Below are 24,865 nucleotides of genomic sequence, written 5' to 3'. Positions count from 1 at the left end.
AAAAGTACAGAGCAATGCAAGTTGACAGGCTTAGTCCTAAAGGGCAGTAGTCTTGGATCCAGTAGTCTCTCTCATTTTGAATAATTGCTGTTCAACCTTAAATTCAACATCTATTGCTGAATACAGGCACATTTGCTCTCCCCGGTACCCTCTATAAGCAAATGTGCAATATGGTTTTATTACGAGGAGTGCATTTTGCACAAGCTGTTTGCTTTACAGAATTAAATAAAGGCAGACAAAGGACAGTCAATACGATTGTTTTGCCTTCTTGCATTTAAATGCTCTATCCTAGGCAGTTCAATAGCAAGCCAGGAGAGAGTACTGCTCTGTCTAAATGGTTTGCACAGAGAAATTCACCTCTGAGGAAAAGCTCACAGGAGCACCGAAATCGAGGGGTTACTTCTCTGTAGGCCAGCAATGCATTCAGACCGGTGCCTTCATCTCAGCAGCCAGTTGTGATTGATGGCTTTTGAGGATTAGGTTGACTGAGGAAATCTCAGCCAAAAAAAATTGTTTCCAAGCTGGAATGGCCAAGCAGTGGCCAAGCTTTGATTTTACTGCCAATGCAGAATTTGAAGAGTGAAACCATATTTGTGGCTGTGGCTGAAAGAGCTTCTGGGAGTCATTTTGAACCCATGCCATGAATTTATGAACTAGAAACATTTTTCAGTGCACAGAAAAGAGGATGTCTCAGACTAGCATTTACCTTGGGGAGGGGTTGATAACGGTCTTGTCTTTGAGCAGAGCCTGCAGTGAGGCAGGTGCCTCTTCAGATCAATTAAAAATAAAGGCATCTGGTGCCTCCCTTGTCGCGATGACAGCACATTGCACTTTTGTGGATGGACATTAGGAGCTACTTCAAGTGCCAGCAAGTGCCTTACTGATTGTGCTGACACATTCTTGCACTGCTAGGTCCCCCTGCTAGGAGCATATAAGGTTAAACGGGCAGAAAGGTTAATGTGTTCAACTCCTGTCTTTGAGAGCTGTGAGCAAAGAAGAGTTAAAGCATCCCAAAGCATGGAGAAGAGGCTGTGATATTGTTACCATAAAATCTTGAGAACCTTGCTCAGATCTACAGATGCAGCACAAGCCCTTAAATTCTAAAGTCTTCTCATTGTTCGTAATCTAGTACACATTGATGTTATTTCTCACCCACAGCCTTGCCCCACTTTGTACTATATATATATATATATAAAAAAATATAAAATACAACTATACTTTGTACAATGATAAGGTGAAGTCAAACGAAGACACTATAAAATATGTTTTGTTTGTGATTGATAACACTGCAAGAAAGTAGGGGTAAATTCTGAAATATTGATTTGGCATTCAGAGACCTGTAATTGGGCATTTTGAGAGCCTTTAACTCAGGAATATGAACACTATATGACAGGCATTCATACTGTACAACCACATTTTCCTGTTGCTGTTGCAGAGATTAGCAGAGAGAAGCCAGCAGTACTCTGCAAGAAGCCCTTAGCTGCTGCAGGTCTGCTGGTGACACAAAGATAAAAATCCCAGGCGTCAAGTTCCCATGTTGTGCCCAATACAGGCGCACAGGGTGCAGGATAAGAGCTGTTGTTGATCATTTTCTGAGTTTGACCCCAGGTCTAGGCATAGCTTGAGCAACTGGTTTTGTCTTGAGCGAAGAAAGTAGGGGATGATATGTGACATCAGCACATGGAGTGTGTGATCTGGCAGAGGAATGTTCTCTGCTGATATTCCGTGTAAACATTCATGAGATGAGTAAAAATGAAGCACTACCCAGAGCTGAATTAAATGGAAGCTAATGCAAAGGTGGTTGGGGGAGTATAAATGGACTTTTCTCTCAGAAAGATGGGTAATTGGTGACCCAGACTTTCAGGACACTATCTGACACAATTTGATAACTGATTGGGTCTGTAGAAATTATCTTGTTGCTCAAAAGCTCCCAGATCCTACTGTCTCAGTAATGTGCTGTTGGGACAGGTAGAAAGGACTGCTTTCCAAAAATAAATGGATGTTATGCAATAAGCTTAGTTACGTTAATAACTAAAAGACAGATGTACTACTTACTATCAGCTTTAAAATCCAAGCAGGCAGTCATACTGATGATTATGGATTTTTTTTCCCTGCTCTTACATAGGGAAACGTGTGAGGAATGGAAGAACTGAGTATTTAGCATTCTACTTTTGATTCTATATATCAGCTCGATAATTGATGCCATGGTACATGCTGCTCACAGCTTTTCTGCTGACTTTGGGCTTTGAACCAGGTCTAGGAAGCCACATCAGGAATCATTCTCAGGTCCTCTGCTCAATGCAGGGGCCTTCTGGAATTGTCAGTGAAGTGAATGGAGTAGATCTGGATAGAAGGTGCCCATCTTCGGTCTGTTACTTCCTATTTTTTCTGTCCTGATTATGTTGAATATAGAAAGTGTCCTCTACCTAATATCCAGTATTGTAAGCATGAGAAATCTTAAAATACATTCTGAGTTTTAAAAAGGGAACACTGGATTAAACAGCTGGTGGAAATCATTTACAAAGCTCATCCAGTTTTACTTGGTCTTGGAGCAGGCTCAAAATACAATCATAAGTCCAATAGTGAAAAAATGTCTATGTTTGTTTTTAGTTGATAAATCCTTCCCCTGCACTCTGGGTTATTCACACACTCTGCCTGCATTAGGCAGTTAGTGTGATGTCTAAATTTGGAGGCTGGTAAATGAGAGGGCAAGGGGAGCCAGCGGAGGGGGAGCCTCGATATGAGAGTTGCCCAGCAGAAGAGTTTACCTTTGAAATTACAATTGTGAGTTGAACATTTGAGATGAATCATAGAATCATAGAATCGTTTGAGTTGGTCACGTAAAGGTCATCTAGTCAAACTCTCCTGCAACAAACGGACACCTATAGCTAGATCAGGTTGCTCAGAGCCCCATCCAGCCTGACCTTGAACATCTCCAGAGCCATAGCTATCAACTGCTTCTCTGGGCAACCTGTTCTTCACCACACTTACTGTAATAAAATCATTCCTTGTAGCCAGTCTAAATCTCCCTCTTCTAGTTTGAAACCCTTTCCCTTTGTCTCATCACAAACAGACCCTGCTGGAGAGTCTGTCCTTTCTAGTCTGACACACCTTGACTGCAATGGATACCTGCTGATTTATATCAGCAGTGTATGTGTTTCATTATATGTATATATGTAAAAAATCCACACAAACTGGGCTTCTCTGATGAGCCATGACTAAACTTTTGTAGGCAGCACAGACAAGTTGTGAAAGTCAAAGCCCACAGCCAGGCAGCACCAACCATACACAATACTGCTTCTAATACTCTTCTAGGCCATCTAGGCTTGGCTCTGGGTGGCTTTGTTGCCAGTACAAACATTTTTTTCTCATTCTCTCTCCTTGCTTTTGAACAGATGGCACTGAAGGACTTTTGCCTTTTCCCCCATATTTTTTAGGCTCTCCCTGCCTTTCCAGCTTGCATCTTGTCATGGATGATGCCCCTGACCATTCAGTCCTATGCTAGCAAGCTTGCTTCTCCAGAAGCTGTTACTAGGCTTCCAATAAATAATCCCTTCTCCTGCCTCAGGCAGCCCCCCCTTACCCTCCTCAGTCCTGCAGGAGACTGGGAAATGGGGCAGACGCACACTTTGCAGTGCTGTGGCACATGCAGCCCAGGCTAAATGACTGATGGCAAAGCCAGCTGAAGCAACACAGTGTTCCTTTCATCGAGCTGTTCTCACCTGGCATCGTGGAGCTGATCATATTGGCAGGGGCCATTGTGTTTTTTTTCTCTCATCCTTGTCTTGTTTGTTTAATGGTAAATTAGAGCAGGCAAGCGTGCCATCTATTAGGCTATAAATGCTGCTGAGCGTTCTGTCTTTGTGCTAAATAATTGTGCATTTTATTGCTATTTACACATTCATTTTCCTGGGCAATAAAATGCAAGCTGCAGTCCCTGGTACTTTTTGTTTTCTGTATGTATTGTGATGGCCGCAAAGGCTTAAGCAGCATCATGCAGCCTGCTGCCATAAATTCACTGTTATTTGAGCAGGTCTAGCATTTATTTATAATTAAAGTGAGGGACCTTACATAGTAATGCCAATTATTGATATTTTTTTTTTCTTTAAGGAAATTACTTTTTTCCTTATTACTGCCATAGCAACCCAGTCAAGTTGCAGTGGCTAATCTTGTCCAGGGATGTGGGAGAAAAGGCTCTTGGAAGCTGGTGATAAAGTTACAAAAACAACTCGTGAACCGTTAGCGCTGAGGTCATATAGATTGGCAATATTGTCCTGGGGAGGTATAACCAAAATGAGCATCTCTGATGGTAAATGTGAGTGCAGACAGGTGGCAATGGGAAAGCTCTGCTGCAGTCACTCAAACCACAAGCCTGTGCAAGTGGCAGTGAGTTTAGATGTCCCATGGCAGGACATGTCCCAGACTCCTGTTAATTTAGTATTTGCAAGGCCTGACTAAACAGGGGACTTTCTTTTGAGGGTTGGATGCAGCTCTTGCATGCACTGCAGTGTAATACAGTTGAAGTGGAGAGGAGCCATGCACACATGCACAAAGCTGCATATTGGGACCAAAGCAACATTAAAATAATAGAATCATAGACTGGCCTGGGTTGAAAAGGACTGCAGTGATCATCTAGTTTCAACCCCCCTGCTACGTGCCGACCATCAGACCAGCCTGCCCAGAGCCACATCCAGCCCGGCCTTGAATGCCTCCAAGGATAGGGTATCCACAGTCTCTCTGGGCAACCTGTTCCAGTGTGTCACCACCCTCTGTGTGAATCATCTAGTCCAGCTCGTCAGCCCACTCCCACCATTCCCACTAAGTCACGTCTCATTGTCACATCAGCACATTTCTTCAACACCTCCAAGGACAGTGACTCCACCACCTCCCTGAGCAGCCTGTTAAAATGCCTGACCGCCCCTTCAGAGAGAAAATTTTTCCTAATATCCAACCTGAACCTCCCGTGACACAACTTAAACCATTACCTCTTCTCCTATCATTAGTTACCTATCTGCCACAAACCTCGAGTGCATTAAATGGCTGCAGTGAGTGCAAAGGCCAGAGTTACTTATTGATCATCATGCAGCTGATTAATGCCACTCAGGTTTTGTGATCTTCTAGGTACATGTTTTCATTCTGTTTTTGTTTTGTCCAGGACTGTTAGGGTTCTTCTCTTTTCACTTGCTCATCAGGAAGACAGCTCTATTGTGATTTCTGAGTTGGCTTGGTATTTCTGCGCTCATTTCAAGATGCTTGGCCGACTTGAAGTAATGGGCACACCTGTCGAGCCACAGGCTTTGCACATCGGGGCAAGGTAGTTTGGAGATGGACTTTGGGACTTTGTGTACATTCAATCAGCCATGTATTAGGGGCTCGAGGCAGACATCACCCATAGGAACCTTACCCTCTTAAATTACTGATGAGTGCCTGGGCAGCAAATTCCTCCCTGTGGGCTCAGTTGGGGCTGCAAAAACTTCTTCATCCCTCTTGCTGTGGCAGTGACAAATGGGCGAGTTAACTCCATGTTTTCTTTTATAGCTACTTGTAAAAGCTTTGTGGAGTGCAAGGTTGAAGAGAGTACCTGCGATAGCAGCCAAGGAGAGAAAGAGAGCTGATTTCAATTCCTCTCTCCTTTGTTCAGCATTTAGCTTTGAAGAGGGTTTTATCCTGGTTAGAGTTTGCTTTGGTTCAGCCCACAAGGAATTTGGACTGTGGGTAGATGCGTGTGTAACTCCCTGCATCCTTGCATGCAGCAGCACATCCCACCTAAGGGTTAACTCCAGCTTTAAGCTGTCAGCATGGCTGTAAGCTCGCTCTCAGACCTTCCTGCTCCCAGCTAATCCTAACAAATCCGCTTTCCTTATGCATTTTCCTCTTTCCTCCAACACCGTGGGGTAGAAAGAAGGTGGAGCTAAAGGAAACTTACACAAACATGCTTTAACTATTTTGTTATGTGCATGAAAACAAAATGAATCTCCTTCCAGGTACAGCAGTCTCTGATATCCCTATGGGCTACGTACGTTTGGCTGTGTCCTTCCTTGTTGGCTGCCTGGCTCAGGCATACCAGAACTTCTCCTACAGTTATCAAAATAATGTCATATCCTGTGAATGAGGCAAGGGATCCGAGGCTGAAGCTGTTTCCCAGAGGGGTGTTCTTACTCCTTGCCCCTCTGCATCACTGTGGTGGCTTCAGTGTAGCATCAGCAGCAGATAGATGCTCACCAGGACCATAGAATGATAGAATCATTCAAGTTCAAAGGGACCTTTAAAAGTCATCTGGTCCAACTCCCCTGCAATGAACAGGGACACCTACAGAGCACCTGTCCAGCTTGACCTTGAATGTCTCCAAAGACAGAGCATCCATCACCTCTCTGGAGCCAGTGCTTCACTGCTCTTATCATAAAAAATTGTTTACCTATATCCAATCTAGTTCTCCCCTGTTTTATATTGAAATCATTTCTCCTTGTCCTGTCACAACTGACCTTCCTAAATAATCTGTCCCCTTCTTTCTTGTTGCTCCCTTTAGATATTGAAAGGCTGCTCTCAGGTCTCCCTGGAGCCTTCTCCAGGCTGACCAGCCCCAGCTCTCTCAGCCTGTCCTCATCCCTTGAATTGTTACCATCATTTTTGTGGCCCTCCTATAGGTGCACTCCAACAGGCCCACATCTCTTCTGTACTGAGGACTCTGCATCTGGTCACAGTACCCAGGTGAGGTCTCACCAGCTCAGAGTAGAGGGGCAGGGTCACCTCCCTTTGATCTGCTGGCCACGCTTCTTTTGCTGAGAAAAAAAAATAACTTGGAATGGCAGAACAAGTTAGACAAACATCTCACAAAATGGCTGTATGTCACTGGCTGGTTCCGCCTTCATGCCTCGCCCAGCTGAACCTCCTTCATTTCTATGAACGAATGTCCAGAACCAAAGCCAGACTGTCTGCGTTCTGGCCAAATCAAAGGGCCAGCCAGGAACCGCACCTCGCTGTGCAACTGTGAGGGCTGAAGCATCCTCCTCTGCTGCTTTTCTGGGTGGTGGAAATGACTGAATGTATTTGTAAAACTCAGGTGAGGTAATTTTGCCTTCATATTCCGTGTGATGTCACCATGAGCCCTGGTGCTGCCTGTCTCCCACACTTTCTTCACTGTTTCTTATACAGATCAGCAATGCACCAAATCTGCCGTGCATGTAAATTGGAGCAGGGTTGATGAAATTAAGTAGGAAGCACAGGAGGCAAGAAAAAGAGAAGAATTTCTGTCAGTTGCAAGTTTGGAAATGTCTGTGCAGTGGTGATGCTGATCACTAGGAAGGAGGTTTTTTAAACGAACAGCTGGGAACTACGGGTATTTTTTGTTTGGATGAGAACAGCCTGGTAGCAATAACTGCCCACTGCTGAATGAAGCTGTATGTTGTGAAGCTGCTGGGCTGGGAGCTCTTGACCCTTCCTAGACCAGCTTGGAAACAGCAATGCCCCTGAGCCAATGCTGTGTTTCCTGCATAAATTATCATTCATCAGTTCACCTCTGGGAATTTATTAGGATTGTTTCTAGGATCATTTATTCTGGAGATGAGGAGACTCTGAGGGTAATTTAACACTCTACAACTCCCTGAAAGGAGGTTGTGGAGAGTTGGGGCTTGGCCTCTTCTCCTAAGTAACAGCGATAGGGCAAGAAGTGGTGGCCTCAAGTTGCAGGTAGGTTCAGGTTGACATTAGGAAGAATTTCTCCTGAGAAAGAGTGGTGAGGCATTGGCACAGGCTGCCCAGGGAGGTGGTGGAGTCACCCTGGAGGTGTTCAAGAGACATGTTGATGTGTCACTAATGGACATGGTTTAGTGGGCATGGTGGGGATGGATAGGTGGTTGGACTAGATGATCTAAGTGGTCTTTTCTAACCTGAGTGATATTGTGATTCTATGAAATTCTGTTTGCGGTGATTTCCTTCTCACATTTGAGTGAGAAAGACATCTTAAAAAAAAGGGATTAAAAACTTATTGTACCTATTTAAAGCCAAGCCAAGCAGAACAGTGTGTTTTCAGGAATTCACAATATATACAATTCCTGGCAAATCCTTGAGACATTTTAATTAAAGGTGAAATGACTTTTCTTTTTCCTTTGCTTAATTGAGGCCACACAAATAGAGATCCTGTAGCTCCCACTTGCAAAGCAAACTTATTGACTTGAATTGATTGCTCATTTAAAAGCAAACCCAAAGCCCCAGGCCACTGCTGTGGTTGCAGAGACCCTTATTTTCCCTTACTTTTTAGTGCTGTGCCCATTAAAACTTGCCTGGAGCTTTAATGCTAGAACAAGTGGTGACATTTTTGTAAGTTCCATTTTCAGTGACACTTTTCATGGGAGTGAGAACAGGAGCACTGAGACCCCACTTTGACTGCAGTAGCCTTTCCTGGTCTGAAACAGCCATCCTTCTTTGGGAGGACAGGATTGCTTTTTATTTCTGTTGGAAACTTTTGTGCACAGTAGCAATATTTGTGTGCATTGCTAAGTAACTTCCATGTTGCATCCCAGATGGAGCTTTCTTTTAAGCCTTTCTTTAGGTGATGCTCATGCATTCACAGCTCCTGGAAGCTGCTCAGAAGGTTTGACACTTAGAATCATAGAATCAAAGAATCATTAAGGTTGAGAAAGACCTCTAAGATTGTCTAGCCCAGCTGTCCACCTGCCACCAATGTTGCCCAGTAAACCATGTTCCTTAGTACCATATCTACATGCTTCTTGAATACCTCCAGGGACAGTGACTTCACCACCTCCCTGAGCAGTGTCTCCCTTCCTCTCCATGTCATTGACAGAAAGGGAAATTTCAAGCATCTGGCCTGCTACAGCTTTATTTCTGAGTAGGATCATAGAATCACAGACTGGTTTGGTGTGGAAGATCATTTAAGATCATTTAGTTCCAACCACCCTGCTTTAGGCAAGGACACCTCCCACTAGACCAGGTTGCTCAAAGCCCCGTCCAACCTGGGATGTGGCTTGGAGCAGGATGTGGCTGGCAGCCCAGCATAGGGTGAGACCAAGGCGCTGATGCCATATGTGCAAAATGGAATTAGTGATCATTTTCTTGTGCTAAAATTTCTGCTTTTTTTCTAACTCAATGGACTATAGTATGATATTCAAAGTTCAGAATTTCAGTACTAAATAAATGAAATTTTTCTCTGCCAATTATTTCTTCATGGGACATACTTTGAATTTCTCTTTGAACCAGGAATTCCTTAAATATTCTAGGAGCGCTGGCTACCTAGCTACCTTAGTACTCTCTTTTTTTATGTTTTAACCATCCAAGTAAGATAAGTGGAAAAGATGCCATAGTTTTGTGCTCATCTGTATTTCTCCACGATGCAATTATCAGCATCCACATACTTCAGTATTAACATTTTTAATGCATTTCAGGATGCCCAATCGAGCTGCTGTACATACAGTTCTGATGTATGCAAATCCATTTTGCATGCAGCTCTTGACATATTTTCATATGCAGGATTACGGGAAGCCTTTTCTGTGCCACTCTGATGTATGCTAATCTTTGTTTCCCTACAAACACTTAAAAAGTCCAGACAAAACGATAGAATTTCTTTGCTGAAATACTTTTCTCTAACTAGGTTTTCTCTAACCAGGCTGGCACACAATCCAGAGCAAAGCTTCCACTCACAGAATATCATAGGTGTTTATTCAGATTGCCTGCTCCGGGCATCAGCTTCTATCCAACAGGTATTAGAAACAGCCTGAGATCTGGCAGTCCTCTGGACAAAAGGCAGCCTGAGTAATTCATTCCTTTCCTGTCATTGTAGATGTAGGGCAGAAACTGGCCTGGGAAGATTATTGTGCACAGAGCCTGGATGATGTGTGAGCACAGTGCGCTTAGATCCAAATAGGTCGAGTGCTCCTCTTAAGGGTGTACAAATGATCAATCAGTTTAAAAGACCTGCATAATGGTTTTGTAATTCTGGCTCGTAGCACAGTGTATTAATTACCACGTGCATTACTTATCTCTGTTATATATTTTCTCAGAGGCATGCACAGTAAATGGAAGACTGGACATTTTAATTTGTACGTTCTGTATCTTGCATAGGCTGACAGGTTCAGACTGCACAGATGCTAAAACCCCTCCAGTTTTTATTGTGGGCTGTCCAACACCTATGCCTTCACTAGGCTGAATTCATATACCACATTAGTGAAGGAGCAAATCCCTGTGGTGCTATTAGACCTTCTCCAGCATGAGTGCAGCGTGTCTGATGAATAAATTTTTAACATAGAGCTGCACTGGTTGGTGTCATTGATTCGAAGAGATAGGCTGTTGGTTTGACAAGGAGCCCTCAGTGTGCATGCAATGAGTTAATGAGCCTGCAGTGCCAAAAACTGTTCAGTAGTACTACCAGGCAGAAATTCCAGGCAAGACAGTGAGAGATGCTCACATGGGCCTGAAAACATATTTCCTAGATTTGGGGGATTATTGACAATACTGTTATCATTATTATCTAACCTTTCTCTGGATTTAGAATTACAGTGCTCAGAGGCATTCTGCAGCATGTTAATCACACTATTAGTATCAGAAATTAAGATTCTTCACAATATATTCCTTGCAGCTTCTTCCACATGAACATCTGTATTTGGACTCACATCCATTTCCCTTGGTATTAACGAAGAAACAGCCTGCTGACTGTTTGGAGCTGGTGACTATTTGGGGCTGGATGCACGTAGACAAATTAGCAAAGCACGTGCTGTCAATGTGATTGAATTCTACCTTTAGTTTAGAGTGTTCTGTAATCTGAAGTAATCCAATATCCTCTCCTGTAATCCTATAAAACTGAAATTAATGCATGTACAGGAATTCTCTTCTACAATATTTTTAACTTGCCTCTATTTCTATTACTGCTGTTGCCACCATTAATTTGTCTTTTTGTACTTGGATTACCTGACAGTAGCATTCTTACTGACTCTAGAGAACTGATGCAAGATTCTTAAATATGTATATATACATAGAGAGAGAGAGAGAGAGAGAGAGAGAGAGAGAGAGAAAGAGAGTCAAGTCAATATGTAGTGAAACCAAAAGGAAAATGTGAAAATTTCTTCACTCTTCTCCTACCAGGAGTGAAAATAGAGCCTAGAGTTTTTCATTTCAAATGTCAAAGGTTCTTCTCTTTTTTTTTTTGAAAGTTTCCTGAAACAGAAAATCAAGATGGAAAATTATTTTATCTCTGAAAAGCTTCAGTTTTGGCAAACTGACCAACTTCACCCCAGAAAGAAAGAAAGAAAGAAAGAAAGAAAAAAAGAAAGAAAGTTAGGAAGGAAAGGAAGAGAAGAAAGGAAGAAAGAAGAAATGTAGGAAAGAAATGAAGGAAGAAATGAAGAAAGGAAGAGAGAAAGACAAGCAAACTATTCTTGAAAAGCTCCATGACTAGGACTGTTCCTATCATGAGCTATTGAAGAATTGCACTTGGTGGAAACACACGTGAGTGTCCTGAAAATCCCTTTGACAGCTCCTGATCTCCCAAGCAAAAGCCAGCTAAGCTTATCTCCGATTAAATACCACCTAATGGCATGGGAAAGATTTCAGAGTACAGAAACTCTCTGTCCACCGTGGTCTTTCTGTCATCAAAGGGTGTCAAACAGCAATTTTTAATTGGTCCAGTCTTCTGATTGGATGTTTTTAAGAACTGTTACAAGTTGAACAATTCAGAGAGAGATGTTACAAAGGAATTTTAGGTTTGGATTTTTCACTCAACTGTGGAGTTGTATTTGTTGCCCCAGCTTTGGGCTCTTGGTGTATAGCCAGCCTGTATAAAGACAGCACCAAAATCCCAGCCCAGCCCATTGGTGTGTATTGCCCCAGTGCAGAATAGCCTTCCTAGTCCAGCAGTTTAATCCTGAGCCTGTCTAGCATTGCAGACTGCAAGATGAGGAAGGAAAAGAATATTTTTAAGAGTTTCTAGTGATGCATTTTCTATTTAAAACATGTGTATGTGCGAAAGAAAATTTGGAATACATGAAAGAAAATGAGGTACCACAAGGGAAGCAGAGGTCCTGTTTTTGAGTCATACTGTATGTGGAAACAAGTAAGACTCCTCATCCAAAAATCACTTTTTAGTGGGAGAATGTTGCTTCCTACAGCATGTTCTTCCCCCTCTGGTTTCCATCACAACCCAGGTGAGACCTGGGAGCCTCCCACCTCACCCTTGGCTGTAATCACTGCTCCTCACAGTGTTGCTGGATGGCTTTTGCTCTGGTGCTCTCCTTTTGTTTTAAAGATGCTTAAACTGAGGGTTGAGTCAAAGGAATGTCTCAGCAGTGGAGTTGCCTGTAGGGTAGAATTAATCGCCCATCTCAGAGGTCTCTCCCAGTTTATCCCATGGAAAAGATACTCGGGCTGATATGATCATGGTTTTATCTTCACAGTTGCAGTCACCTCTGAGTTTTCCAGTAGTAACTGGGACCCGGGGGATGTCAGCCTTAGACTGCCGGCATGCTCCTTGCAGCCTTCTCTTTCACCCCAAACCCAGTTTCACTCCTCTCAAGGATGAGGGTAGTAGATTGTGTGTTGTTTATCAAAAAGGCGACGGCTTGATGGGATCCTGGAATGATTTTGCAGCATCAGCATCTTTTTCTTTTATTGGGATCAAAGAAGAGAGCAAACACTTAAGATCATGATGTATGTTTTCCTGAGCTATTTTTCATTTAGAGTCCAATCCAAGCTCTGCTGCTCAGAGCAGACTTTGTTTCAGACCCATTTCTGGCTCACCACCTCCCTGCTGTCCTTTATCCTTAAAAAGGTTTTATTTGAGTATCTGCCTTTCTCCACGTCCAGTTCCCCATAATGACCTCTGCCATAGACATGATAGATAGAGAAGAACAGAGATGTTGTTCAGCCCTTCCCTCAAGAACTGCAGGAGAGATTCCACTTCCAGGCACCTTAGTAACACTCCTGTTAAAAATTACTAAGATAAAGATTTATTTTGAGGTAGTAGAGTGCAACTACCCCACCCAAATTTCTGTTAATATTGTACACATCTTGCACAAAAACCTGTTTGCTTACTCTGACCACACAGAACTGTTGTGCATGTAGACAGGGAGGGCACTGTTAGTATCAAGGAGATCTCTTATCTGCCTGAACAGCCCAAGTGTGACAGATAAGACACAGGTAATAATTTTTTTCAGATCACTAGCACCTAAATGCCATGCATTTACGCTCCATAAACCACTTCCAGTTTTTTTCCTATTCACTGTGATGGATGAAACAGTGCCCAAGGACTGGTTTCAAATTCAAGAAATGTGGGGGAGTTGCTGTCTTGAAATTTGAGTAAAGCAAATTTTTCTCGTAGCTTAAATGTTACCTAATGTGTAATTTTACTTTCTGTTTTCATTTGATTTTTTTTTTTTGTATTTTGTTTTGTTTTCATATAGGCAGTGTTGATATGATTAGTTGGAGTTACTTGAGGTGAGCGTTTTAACAAATGTGAGCAGTATTATCAACATGTTAGACTGACTTTGATATTGTGACCCTTTTTGACAACAGTGGTCAAACAGGCTTGTTCTTCACAGTGCAGTCAGAGATGTGGCAGGGGAGTTACAGATCATTCTCTTACTGATTAAAACACAGGTGCGACTTGGAGCTGCTGTTCAGTGCACACAGGACAGGAGCACCTGTGTCACCCCTATAAGGATGGGCAAGAGCTTCCAGTTAGCTCTGAGAGACAGAACACAGTTTGGTGTTAATTAACTTGTGGATGGAAAAGAACACATTCATGGAATCATAAGAGTAGTTTAGGTTGGAAGAGACTCGTCATGAACATCTAATCCAATCCCCCTGTCATGGACAGGATCATCTCTCACTACACCAGGTTGCCCAAAGTCCCCTCCAACCTGACCTTGAATACTTCCAGGGATGGGGCATCCACAACTTCTCTTGGTAGTCTCACCACCTGGTGCTTTTCCAAAATAGCATCCTTGGCGGCTTTTGGTGGCAGAGGCAGTGACACCTGTGTTGCTGGGTCATGGGCAGCATCCCCTGGTGTTTGCATCCTTTGTGTGGTCCTTGATTCCTTCTGAGACTGATCATCTGGAGGTGGAGGAGATGGCCCAGTGATCTTGCATGGGCTCCCAGCATTGTCTGTGTAAGGGAGATTCGTGTTTAGCTCTGAGGAGTTGTCAGGCTGTAATTGCTCAATCCATCTCACACTGCAAAAGCCTCATGCTCAGAGGTCTCTGGCAAGGTGTCAGACCAGTGAAGTGTTTCTAAATGTCAGCCAGCTGCTAGCAGTGGGAAGGAGACAGCGATGAGCTGGGGCAGGGCAGATGAGCCCGTGGTTTGGAATAACAGTCCCATCCACTGTTCCTTTCCAGGATTTAGCACAAAACTGAGTTGAAAAATTACACGTTTTTCCAGGGACAAGCTTTCTGCTGCCCTATGGTGATATCTTCCAAAACATTTGGGACCTTCATTTGTACAGTAAAGGAAGATTTCATTTTGCATCCTCATGGTGCGTCCAAGGACAGGGCTCTAAGACCCAAGGTTGGAAACGTAGTTACTCAGGAGGAGTATGAGTGGGAAAAAGTCCCAAAACAGCAGGAAGCATGCTTGAGGAAATACAGCTTGTGTTGCCAGAAGGCTTGAAAACAGTATATTGTGAATGCAAAGCACCTTGGAACCTTTGAGCTGTTCGAAGTCTGCGTGGAAAGCTGGAAATGTCTCTATACAGGGATGTTGCTTCTTGTTCCTTTTGTGCTGTTCTGACAAATCTGCTGCATATGTTGATTACATCAAACCAGAGAAGTTTGTTTTACACCTAGGTTTTAATGTGGGTTGTGGACCAGGAGGCTGGATCCTGAACTGTCAGCATCAAATGCAGGCTGGCAAAGATCTCACTGATGTGCTGACAATTAGTACTTTCCTGCTAGCAAACAGGCATTAGGAAGAGGTCAAACTCAACCATAAAAGGCCATTTACTTGGGGAGACGATTATTTTCATTATGCTTTTTTGTTGTTGTTGTTTAAGAAAACAATCAAGAAATGAAGCATTCTGCGAATTTTCATAGAACCATAGAATCATTACGGTTGGAAAAGGCCTCTAAGATCATTAACTCCAACTGTCAACCCATCACTACTATGAAATACTGTCTTTAACACACACTTGAATATTTCTAAGCATTTCTTTCATTTCTAAAATAATTCAGAATAATTTTGAAAAAATATTTGCACATTTAGAAACAAAATTCGGGAAGAAGTGATATTATTGTAAGCAACATTAAGCACACAGGTTTGACCTCAACAAAATGCCACTTGCATAGCTCAGATTATTTTCTGTCATTCATTCTTGAATGATATTTTCTGAAGATTTGTATTTCCAAAGAAATTACCTGTGGTGCGTGGCCAATGTGATTTGAAATGACTGAGTAATTCACGCTGCTGTTCTGACGCAGTGTTGTTAGGGGACAGTTAGTCTGGATCCAGCAACCAGGAAGAAGTGAGGCTGGGGCAGCACCATGCCTGGATCATAGAATCATTGAATGGCTTGGGTTAGAAGGGACCTCAAAGATCATCTAGCTCCCACCCCCCTGACATGGGCAGGGTTGCCAACCCCTAGATTAAGCACTAGATTGAGTTCTACTATCCCCAGATGCTTTTCCCTTGCATCCCATACTGTGCTCTATGCCACCAGGCAGGCAGAAAAGTTCTCTGGTGTTGGCTTATCTGGGTGGGTTTCACACCTGGACTGCCACGGACTCATATAGGGTAGGTCTTTTTCTGAGTCATTATTTCACATTTTCATCTGTCCTCGTGCCCCTGTGCTTGAGGAAATGGGCTCTGATGGGTTGATGGCTCCCTAAGATGAGCCAGGAAGCAGCCAGACAGGGTATTGTTTTGGCTTTCCCACCTGTCCATGTCTCTTTGTGCTCCTTTGTGGCATACAGGTGAGCTTTCTTCACATTACCTAACAAATGCAATGAGAATACATTGCATTTCAAGGTGGATTTATTTAAAAAAAAAAAAAAAGAAAAGTATTTCCTGAAGGTCATATGAGTTTCTTTTATTAATCTATCACATACATTTGATTTTATCCACATTCCAAGTTGGCGAGGACCAAAGACTTTCTTCAGATTTTGCAATACAAATAAGATCTACCCTAGGGGAAAAAAATGGTATTTATTTTCCTTCTTTCCAGAATGCAAGAAAACAATGAACACAGTTAATTGCAGTGGATTAGTCCCAGGATATTTTATTTCAGTTCATAAAACTTAGAGGACTAAGCTCTGTCCTCCTTTATGACCATGGAGTCGCACAGGAACCACTCCTGCACTTAGAACCCACCACGAAGGAACCTGCCTCACATTTGATCTTGCTTGAGAAATGCAGTTTTGCATTTTCTCTGCATTGTATGCCACTGTGTATTGCGAGTTCGCTGCAGAATTAAGTTATCTCAGCATGTCCAAGGGTATTTTACATGAGAACAAGGGTATACATGGAAGCAAGAGGAAGTAGGAAGGAAGCAGGAGAAATCCAGACTGCAGATAAGACTCAGTAGCTTAAGATAGCTTAACCTGCTAACAAAGGCAAAGGTAGGCACAGGCACAATGCAGTTCAACCCTATTAAACTGTCAGTGCATCATAGCCGAGCAGGGCTGGGCATGTCATTTAAACCTCCACATCTTAAGTTCCCAGGAGTTGTTCCTTGGTCCAATGCCAAAACGACCTGTTTGCAGATATGTGAATGTCAAGGTCACAATGAGTTGTGTTGATAAAACCGTGTCTGGTTGCACACTGCTTCTCTGCAATAAGTTAAACTGACTAGTGCAAATAGTATAGGGAGATGAAACAACTCTAGAGTGGGGGTTGCAGGCACTAGCCCAGTGCCAGGTCTCACATCAGCAGCAAACATAGGGCTGCTACTTTAGCACTGCCCCACTCTTCTTGCACGGTGCATGGTCTCAGATGCAGTAGAAGCCTCAGTGCAAGGAAGAAAGAAAATCCTGATCTCCGGGTTGGATCTAACTTGTGTTAAGAACAGAAAAAAATGGGCCTCATTCAAGTCACAGCAAAGCCAATGAAAACTTTTGCTATTCATTTCAGCATGCCTTTTCCTCAGGCCCTAAATCATATTTATAGTCCCGAGAGCCTTTCTGTCAGGATACATTTATATATATTTTTTCCTATTCTGAGTGCCCATAGGAAACACGAGCATTCCTAAGGAAATGAAAATAGTCAGAATTAAAATAGAGTGCACGGTGTGCGTTTCCACGCAGGAGAAGGGCCGTGGGAGTTCTGCTCTTTTCTCACCTTCACCCCGTGCTATAACGGGTGGTATGATTACAGTTTGGAGTCACTGCAGCTCACTGAATAAATACAGCTTTTTTTTTTTTTTTTAATTCTAAATATCAGTTTAACCATAGATCAGTTAAAAAAAAATGTTGTGAAATGGATATTTATTCTTGAGGCTGCAACTGTGTTCTTTTCTGAACAATACCCCATTTTATTTGCTTTTCCAAGAAGGTCCCTGTGGGAATGTAAGAAAAAAACTGTTCAGGGCAGCGGCTGTGGAGCAGGGGGAGATGCTCGGAGCAGCAGCTGCGGAGCAAGATAAGCAGTATCAAGGACACCTTTTGAAGAACAAAGAACATCTCATGACTCTGACTGGATAAGTTTCTGTGTGAACGATTGAAGAGTGTTTTTTCAGAATGCTCTGCTAACATGTATAAATAGAGTAGTGCTTAACAATAAAGTAGACTAATAGCCTTTAACCACATTGGTGTGCTGTTATGTCTCTAGCGAGTCCTGAGAGTCCAGAGACTTCCCCACAGGTCCCCTCCCTCCTCCACTTAAAAATAATTGAAGAACAGCAACTGTGTTGACAAACAGTGACTTGGCTCAATATTAACAGGAGTTCAACCAGCCAGCATTGCAGCTTTTGAATTATTTGGCCCGTAAGGAGAATCAGTTTGTTTCTGGGACTTGGCACTGCTTGGGGAGGTTGGGGGCTGTGTTTTTGTTTAGACTAGCAACTGCATCCGTACCACTAAAGCAAACACATTTGGGACAGTTCTCTGGCACAGACATCAACTGGTGTGGACAGGGCTGTTAAAATCCCATTCTTACTCTCCAAGGCATGGTGACCTCATCCCCAGTGCCTTTTGAAATGTGAATCCCAAACTGTACCCAGGGAGGTTTCTGGTTAGCACCAAAACTCACCAAAGGTCCCTTCAAAATAATCATTTTAGAGACAGGCACACAGGATTGCTCTCTGCAGTGTAATTCACTGCCTGAGCAGCCTGGGTTAATAAAGCCTTTCGTTATCCAGGTTGACCTGCTTGTCAGCCTTGGTTGCATTTGTTTGGTCCAGGCAGCAAATAAATCTAAGCGCATTTGGCAAGCAGCAACTAACTAGGTGGCACGCACTGCCCATCATGGAGGAGAAACTTGGAGCAGAGCAGGGGTTCACAACCATGATCGAAGCTCCTGCTTTCAGGTTTGGCTTTATAGAACTTGGTAAATATTTAAACAACACCTCTAAAAAATTGTGCGGTATCTATGTCTAGCCCTTTGGAAAAGCAGTTTGGCCTTTAGGGTGCCCTTGCGGATCCCCAAGTGAAGAGGCAGCAGCCTCTTTCCTTTGTCTGAGGGAGCCTCAGCTCGGGGGTGAAATGGGAGGGATCCTACAAGGATTAGTTTAATATGGGAATTTCTGACAGATAGCAGTTGCTGTTTTGCTCTTTCTTTGCTGGCTGAATGCCTGAAGCTAAGTCCACGAGACTTTGTTTGCTGGGCTTTTGCTTTTTCACAAACTGCCCGTATTCTAATGCAGACTCTTCTCCAATGTTTTTCCTCATTTTTGTTGGTTTTTTTTTTTGTTTTTTTTTTTGTTTTTTTTAGTTAAGAGAATGTTGATTAAGTGATGGCCTTCTTTTTTGCAAAGATCTAAACTTTAAAAAACCACAAGACATCTTCTTCCCATGAAACAGTGGCCTTGTGGGAGGAAGGGATCCATTATTCAGCTTTTAAAGACTTGGTGCTTGTTTAAATCTCCTATCTGGGCTGCTCAGCAGCCCCCACTCTTTGCCTTTCTGCTTGTCTGGGATCTCAGGGGAGCCTCTGAGATCAAAGGCTAGCTGTACCTAGCCTACCTTGGCAGTAAGAGGGAAAATAACAATAATCCATGCAAAACAAAGACCATTTATCCTTTAACTTCCTCCATCTGTCCCAGAATATACGAGCTATTCTTGCTTAGTTTTCTCCGAACTACAAATCCAGCCCCAGTACTTAGGAAATGAAGCCTGCTGGGGGAGAAAGAGAAAGGAAAGAATTCCTTTTTCTTCCTGTCCTTCCCTCCTCTGTCTGGCACTTTTTGTTCAGCTGGATCACGTTATGCATACTTGGCTTATCTGGTGGCTATCAAGGTCAGCCTAAGGGAATAAGGTGTTTCATTGCTATTCAAATGACTGACCTGTAATTCAAACAAGACCAGAGAGCTGTGGCTGACTCAATATAAAGGGACTCAACTTCCACAGGTCAATGTTCTGCCCTTTTGGAAACTTCAGTCTGAAACTCCTTGGTATGCATTTAGGGCAGCTGACGTCATAGCTGGTGCTGTGTTGAGGGCTCAGAAGTTTTGGGATGGGCAGTGGAAAGTATGGAAACTGAGATCTGTTTTTCTCTCTTTTTCTGTGTGTGTGTCTCCAGGCTGCGAACTGCTCTATATGGCTTAAATGGACATCAAAGTATGTTTCTCAGCTGGAATATACATCCCCTAATGGTCTGATCCTTGGTGAACTATCTACAAGGAAATATAGAACCACGGTCTGCTTTTTACAGTTTGGATCCCACACGGAAAACCTGGAATGTGAAAGGATAGTGATCTGTCTTTGTTGAAGCCATAGTGGGAGAGACTTCCAAGCACCGTGAATAGGGAAAAGAAATACCCAGCTTTGCCTTTTTTTAAGCCTGTCTGGGGAAAACAAATCTTCTTCCCCCATGGACAGAGGTACTGCAGTAGGTAGGTGCAGCCTAGGCCCCAGGTGGTGACCGGCCCCGAGAGGGCTGGCTGCAGCCTGTCCGTATTGCCTTAGCTTTCCCTCCACGTCGTGCTCCACCAGCAGCAAGATGGTCACTGTCAGGAAAAGGAACGTGAAGGTCTTCACATTCGCCTTCGTGCTCATCACGGTGACGTCATTCCTGCTGAACTACAAGCACCAGGTGACCATGACCACTTGGGATCCTAGACATATCATCACTCAGTTTTCTGAGCAAGTCCGAAAACTCATCAAATTTCCTAGGAGGCCGTGTAGCTGTAGCACATGTATTTCCGAGCTGGGACATTCCCTCTGGTTCGACCAGAGGTTTAACTCAACTATGCAACCTTTCCTGACCTCACAAAATGCCTTGATCCCAGAGGACAACTACAGGTGGTGGCTGGTAAGTGGAAGGTGTGCTGGCGGGGAGGCGGCCTGCCCTTGGTGTGTTGAGATTTAGGGCCTTGGGTGATGCTGAATAGATGGTGGGAGGTAATTCTTGCTGTAAACATTTGTGGTCCCAGTTGACGAGGCAGTCAGAATGGGGAGAAAATGAGTGTTTTTGCAGATGTTTACCACACAGGTACTTGTTGCATATGTTCGTTTGCTGCAAGTTAGGAAAATCAACCTTTTGGAACATGTCCAGAGGAGGGCCACAAAAATGATCCAAGGACTGGAACTCCTTCCCTACATGGACAGGCTGAGAGAGCTGGGGCTGTTCAGCCTGGAGAAGAGAAGGTTCCGGGGAGACCTGAGAGCGACTTTTTGATATCTGAAGGAGGGCTATAAGACAGAAGGGGATATATTCTTTAACAGGATCTGTTGTGACAGGACAAGGAGAAACGGTGTCAAACTAAAAGAGGGAAGATTTTGACAGGATATAAGGAAAAAGGTTTTATAATAAATGTGAGCAGTGCAGCATGTTGCCCTGAGAGCTGGTGAATGCCCCATCGCTGGAGACATTCAAGGTCAGGCTGGATGGGGCTCTGAGCAACCTGATCTAGCTGTAGGTGTCCCTGTTCAGTGCAGGGGAGTTGGATTAAATGACCTTTAAAGGTTCCTTCCAACTCAAATGATGCTGTGAAATTCCCTGTCAGAGCTAGGAATTTGCAAATCTCAGTATTACCTCCCTTCCTGTTGGGAGGAAACTCCCTTCTTGTTGTAATGAGAAGAATTTGTAATGCAGCTTATTGCACTTCAGGTGGTAAAAAAGGCATTCTGCTTTTTTGTTGAGGCAGCAAAGTAAACTTATTGGGAAGTGTGTAATTCGTTTGGGGTTCTCCCAAGTGTAAGACATGTAAATACTTAGCAGGATTAAACAGAAAATGATTCATTCCATGTGTATGAGCACAGGCTGCATTGTTGCTGGTGACGTAAAACAGGTCTGCAAGGCACACAGACACACTGGGTCACGGGAGGGAGCAGCCCATATGTGTCCTTAGGACTGAGTGGTGCAAAGAACTGGATCTCAACATCATGAAATCCGGTAGATATCTTGTTCCAGAAGCACAGGAGGAAAGAAGGTGTTTCCTGATGATTTGTCTAATTGAAGCCCCTTTTGTATTTTCTTGAAATGAGATCTTGCGTTAAATGAGTTGCTGATGGCCCCTGCTGCCCAGCTGCTAAAGCACAGGTTCTGGCTGGTTTCATAATGAGTTGCTTCCCTGCTTGTCAGAAAAAAAAATAGTTTCACAGAGCTTTTCTTTGAACACACAACTGCCTACAACCTGGTCTCCCATGCACAGCCCTTAATGTGGAATTAAGGTGGACATTCATCTGCACGTTGGGGGGGTTCAGGTCTCAGAGGAGGTATAAGGTGCTGTAGAAACAAGGCTGGATCTGATTTATCACTTTTCACTCCATTGCCTGTTGCATTTTCTGGTGGAAAATAGCTGCCAGTAAACTGCAATGTTCAACTGTTACATAAAATATATCCTCATTTTATGAAAAGCCCACTTTGAGGCTGTTAGCCTCATATTCCAACTCTTTCATCCTTTCACCTGCCCTTTTGCCATGACAGCTGTTTCCAGTCACCTGTGTGTTTTCTTGCTACCCTCATATGCTCTTCCTTCTTGTCCCCCTGTTTCTCATCTGGGTTGTTCTCATCTGGGAAGATGACAAGCTCAAGTTCTGCACTCAGACTCAGCTTTGATTTAAACACAAGATTTGGATGCATTCTCTCTTTAAAATAAAAGTTGAAAAAAAGGAAGAAAACTTGGGACTTTCAGTACTGAGTTCCTGATTCTCCTTGTAGTGAAACTGAAAAAGCACAAATATCTAAACATCAGTTCAAATCGAAACAGATATTTGGAGAGGAGGGTTCTTTTTCAGGTAAATGAAGAGACTTTCAGGACAGCCCAAAGCTTTTTCTTTTTTTTTCTTTTTTTTTCTTTATCCCCCCACCCCCCCTAAATTTTCAGGTCTAACTCTATTTTTACTGTTTTCCTTCATTTTTTAAATTCAGGTCAAGTTCAAAGGGAATACACTATTTCAGAATACAAAAGCAAAGCAAGTTTTTCTTAGATGGAAGATTTCTACACATTCTCCACCAGTGTTTTTCAGTCAGAACTTACTTTCAACCAGAACATGTGAAATGTTTTGGTGACACCCAAAATTGCATTGTTTAGAGGAAATCAGCCACGCACTGAAAACACTTGCCCTAATCTAATGTTAAATGGTGGAGGAGCCCTGCAGGTCCTGGTTGCAACCAATCTGCGTAGCCCTTTCTGAGACAGTCTTAGTTGCTTCTGCAGTTGGTGTATCCCAGGTGCATCCTGAATGAGCCCCATTTCAGCTTTCAGTTTTTAGTCTCATTTTTCAAGTTTATTCAGTGATTTCTGCCAGTCTTAAAGAAAACATTGCTCATGGCCACGTTTTATGGTTGCTTGGTTTGCTAAGTCAGTAATTGGTGACTTTTCACTATATTTGTACTTAAAAGATGAAGCACAAGGAGAACTGAAATTGCTAGCTGCTACTTCAACTTCATTTTGAGGCAGAAATGTTTGCAGGACAGACTCCAGACAGTGCAATGCTTTCATTACCCTGTAACTGAGAGGAGGGTGATTCTGCTGGGGCTCTTGTATAAGGCTGTGTCTCTGGTATAATGGGAAGACAAATGTGATGTGGGCTAAATACATGGAGAGTCCTTGCTGGAGAGGTTGCTCTGTCAAGCTTAGCCCACGCTCCCTTCTTATTAACCCTCCTTCTAAAGTTATGAATAGGCGTTATTCAGCCAGACGATGACATGGCATAAGTATTTCTCCACTTCTAGCAGAGCCATAACTGATTTCAGAGCCTAGTGACAAGGATTTGAGGTGAAGTGATATGTGGGGCCAAAGGACACGGTGGTTTTGCTTGCTTGCAACTCTCTGCATGGTTACCAGTCTCCTTCATGGTGTATTTGTAGAATATACAACCAGCTTGTTGGTATGTGGCCTTCTGGAGGGGAAATACTCTTGCTATGTGTGAAGGTCTAAAAATCTGCCTGGTTGTGTCTTTGTTCACAGAAACAAGGAGCTTCTTTGTACGGCTGTTACTTTTCATTTGCTTAAATCCACCTAGGAGATAAACCCTCCCTTGTTTTAGTCATCCTTCCTTCCTTTCTGCCTCCCCTCCCCTCCCCTCCCCTCCTTCCGCTCCCCTCCCCTCCCCTCCCCCTCCCTCTCCCCCCTCCCCTCTCCTCTCCTCTCCTCTCCTCTCCTCTCCTCTCCTCTCCTCTCCTCTCCTCTCCTCTCCTCTCCTCTCCTCTCCTCTCCTCTCCTCTCCTCTCTCTCTCCTCTCCTCTCCTCCATGTGTCCCTCTGTCTTTCTGTCCATTTGCATTTACTCATCTTGCATTTCAGGGATTGTCAGAGTCTCTCTGGAAGTTGGAACCTTATACAACTGCGTTTCTCCCTATTATCTATCCCATTCTCCTGAACAACAGGCTCACTTTCAAGTTTTCCACTGATCTATGACAGTCCCAATGAATTCAGTAGCCCATATATAAGGAGCTGGGACAAAAAAATACATGCTGTAACATGGCATAGCATTTATTTATAGTTCTCACGTTTCGTCCTGAAAGTTTTTCTTCATTGTTTTTAGTGATCAGAGAGTATAAAAAATGCAAGAATGGAACTTGCTGTTCTAAATTCCAAATAACTCCACTCAAGCTGATGGATTAAAGTTATAATAAGTAAAATCAGGCTCAGAGTTCCCTGGCAATCTTATCTGCTGCACATAGTTCATAAACTTCCACGTTATAACATGTTTTATCTTGAGTTTTACGGTATTGGAGGGGTTTGTTTTCTTTTTTTTCCTTTTTTTTTTTTTTTGTCTTTTAAGAAAGCTCAGCTCTTGGGGACATCTGATTAGCATATCTAAAAGAAAATGCTAGCTTTTTGTAGCTGTAGGAAAAAATGTAATGTATGGCTTAAAGATTTTCTCAGCAGACTGTGAATAAAAGGGCATCCCCACCACGTGCATGTGGAAGCTGCTCTTATTTTTAAGGCAGTATCACAGATACCTGGCACCTGAGTCATGCATTTTGAATGCTCTTTGTAGAAAAATTTATCCAAATACTTTGATCACAAGAAATCTTTAAAACTGGGACACCGTGATGCTTGAAATGCAGTACCAAGGGCTCAGTGCCTCGAAGGCAATGTGTTCCCTTCAGAAGGTAGAGCTAAATGCAGTCCCAGTGGCTGTACATACTCAGTGTGACCTCATGTCATCCTGCTTGGGTGCAAGCCCAGTGTTCAGACCAGCCTTGGACATACTGAGAAAAAGAGCCTGACCTTGTGTTTCCCCTTGTCCCTGCCAGCAGTGTCTTCTATGTCCAGCTGAGTTGCAGCACCAGGTTCTCCTATGGTGAGAATAGATGGATTT

General features: G+C 43.2%; 1 protein-coding gene across 3 annotated transcripts in view; it reads left to right on the top strand.

Annotated features, from left to right (window-relative positions):
* Nucleotides 1-24,865, top strand: part of ST3GAL1 (ST3 beta-galactoside alpha-2,3-sialyltransferase 1) — a 71,306-nt gene that overhangs the window by 26,492 nt on the left and 19,949 nt on the right. The window contains exons 1-2 of one of the 3 annotated variants that reach the window (XM_085221725.1): nt 18,345-18,460; nt 19,672-20,403. The exons of 1 other annotated variant lie outside the window; for it this stretch is intronic. In XM_085221725.1, coding sequence (XP_085077851.1) covers nt 20,092-20,403 — 312 coding nt within the window. In that variant the 5' untranslated portion in view covers nt 18,345-18,460; nt 19,672-20,091. Of the gene's footprint in view, nt 1-18,344; nt 18,461-19,671; nt 20,404-24,865 lie in introns of those variants that run through there. One more of the 3 variants, XM_085221724.1, reaches the window with a different exon arrangement.

Source organism: Meleagris gallopavo, chromosome 3, assembly GCF_905368555.1.
Source record: "Meleagris gallopavo chromosome 3, MGAL_WU_HG_1.1, whole genome shotgun sequence".
Classification (NCBI taxonomy): Eukaryota; Metazoa; Chordata; class Aves; order Galliformes; family Phasianidae; genus Meleagris; species Meleagris gallopavo.
The sequence above is the reverse complement of the archived record's forward strand: the minus strand, read 5'-3'. Positions and strand labels throughout refer to the sequence as shown.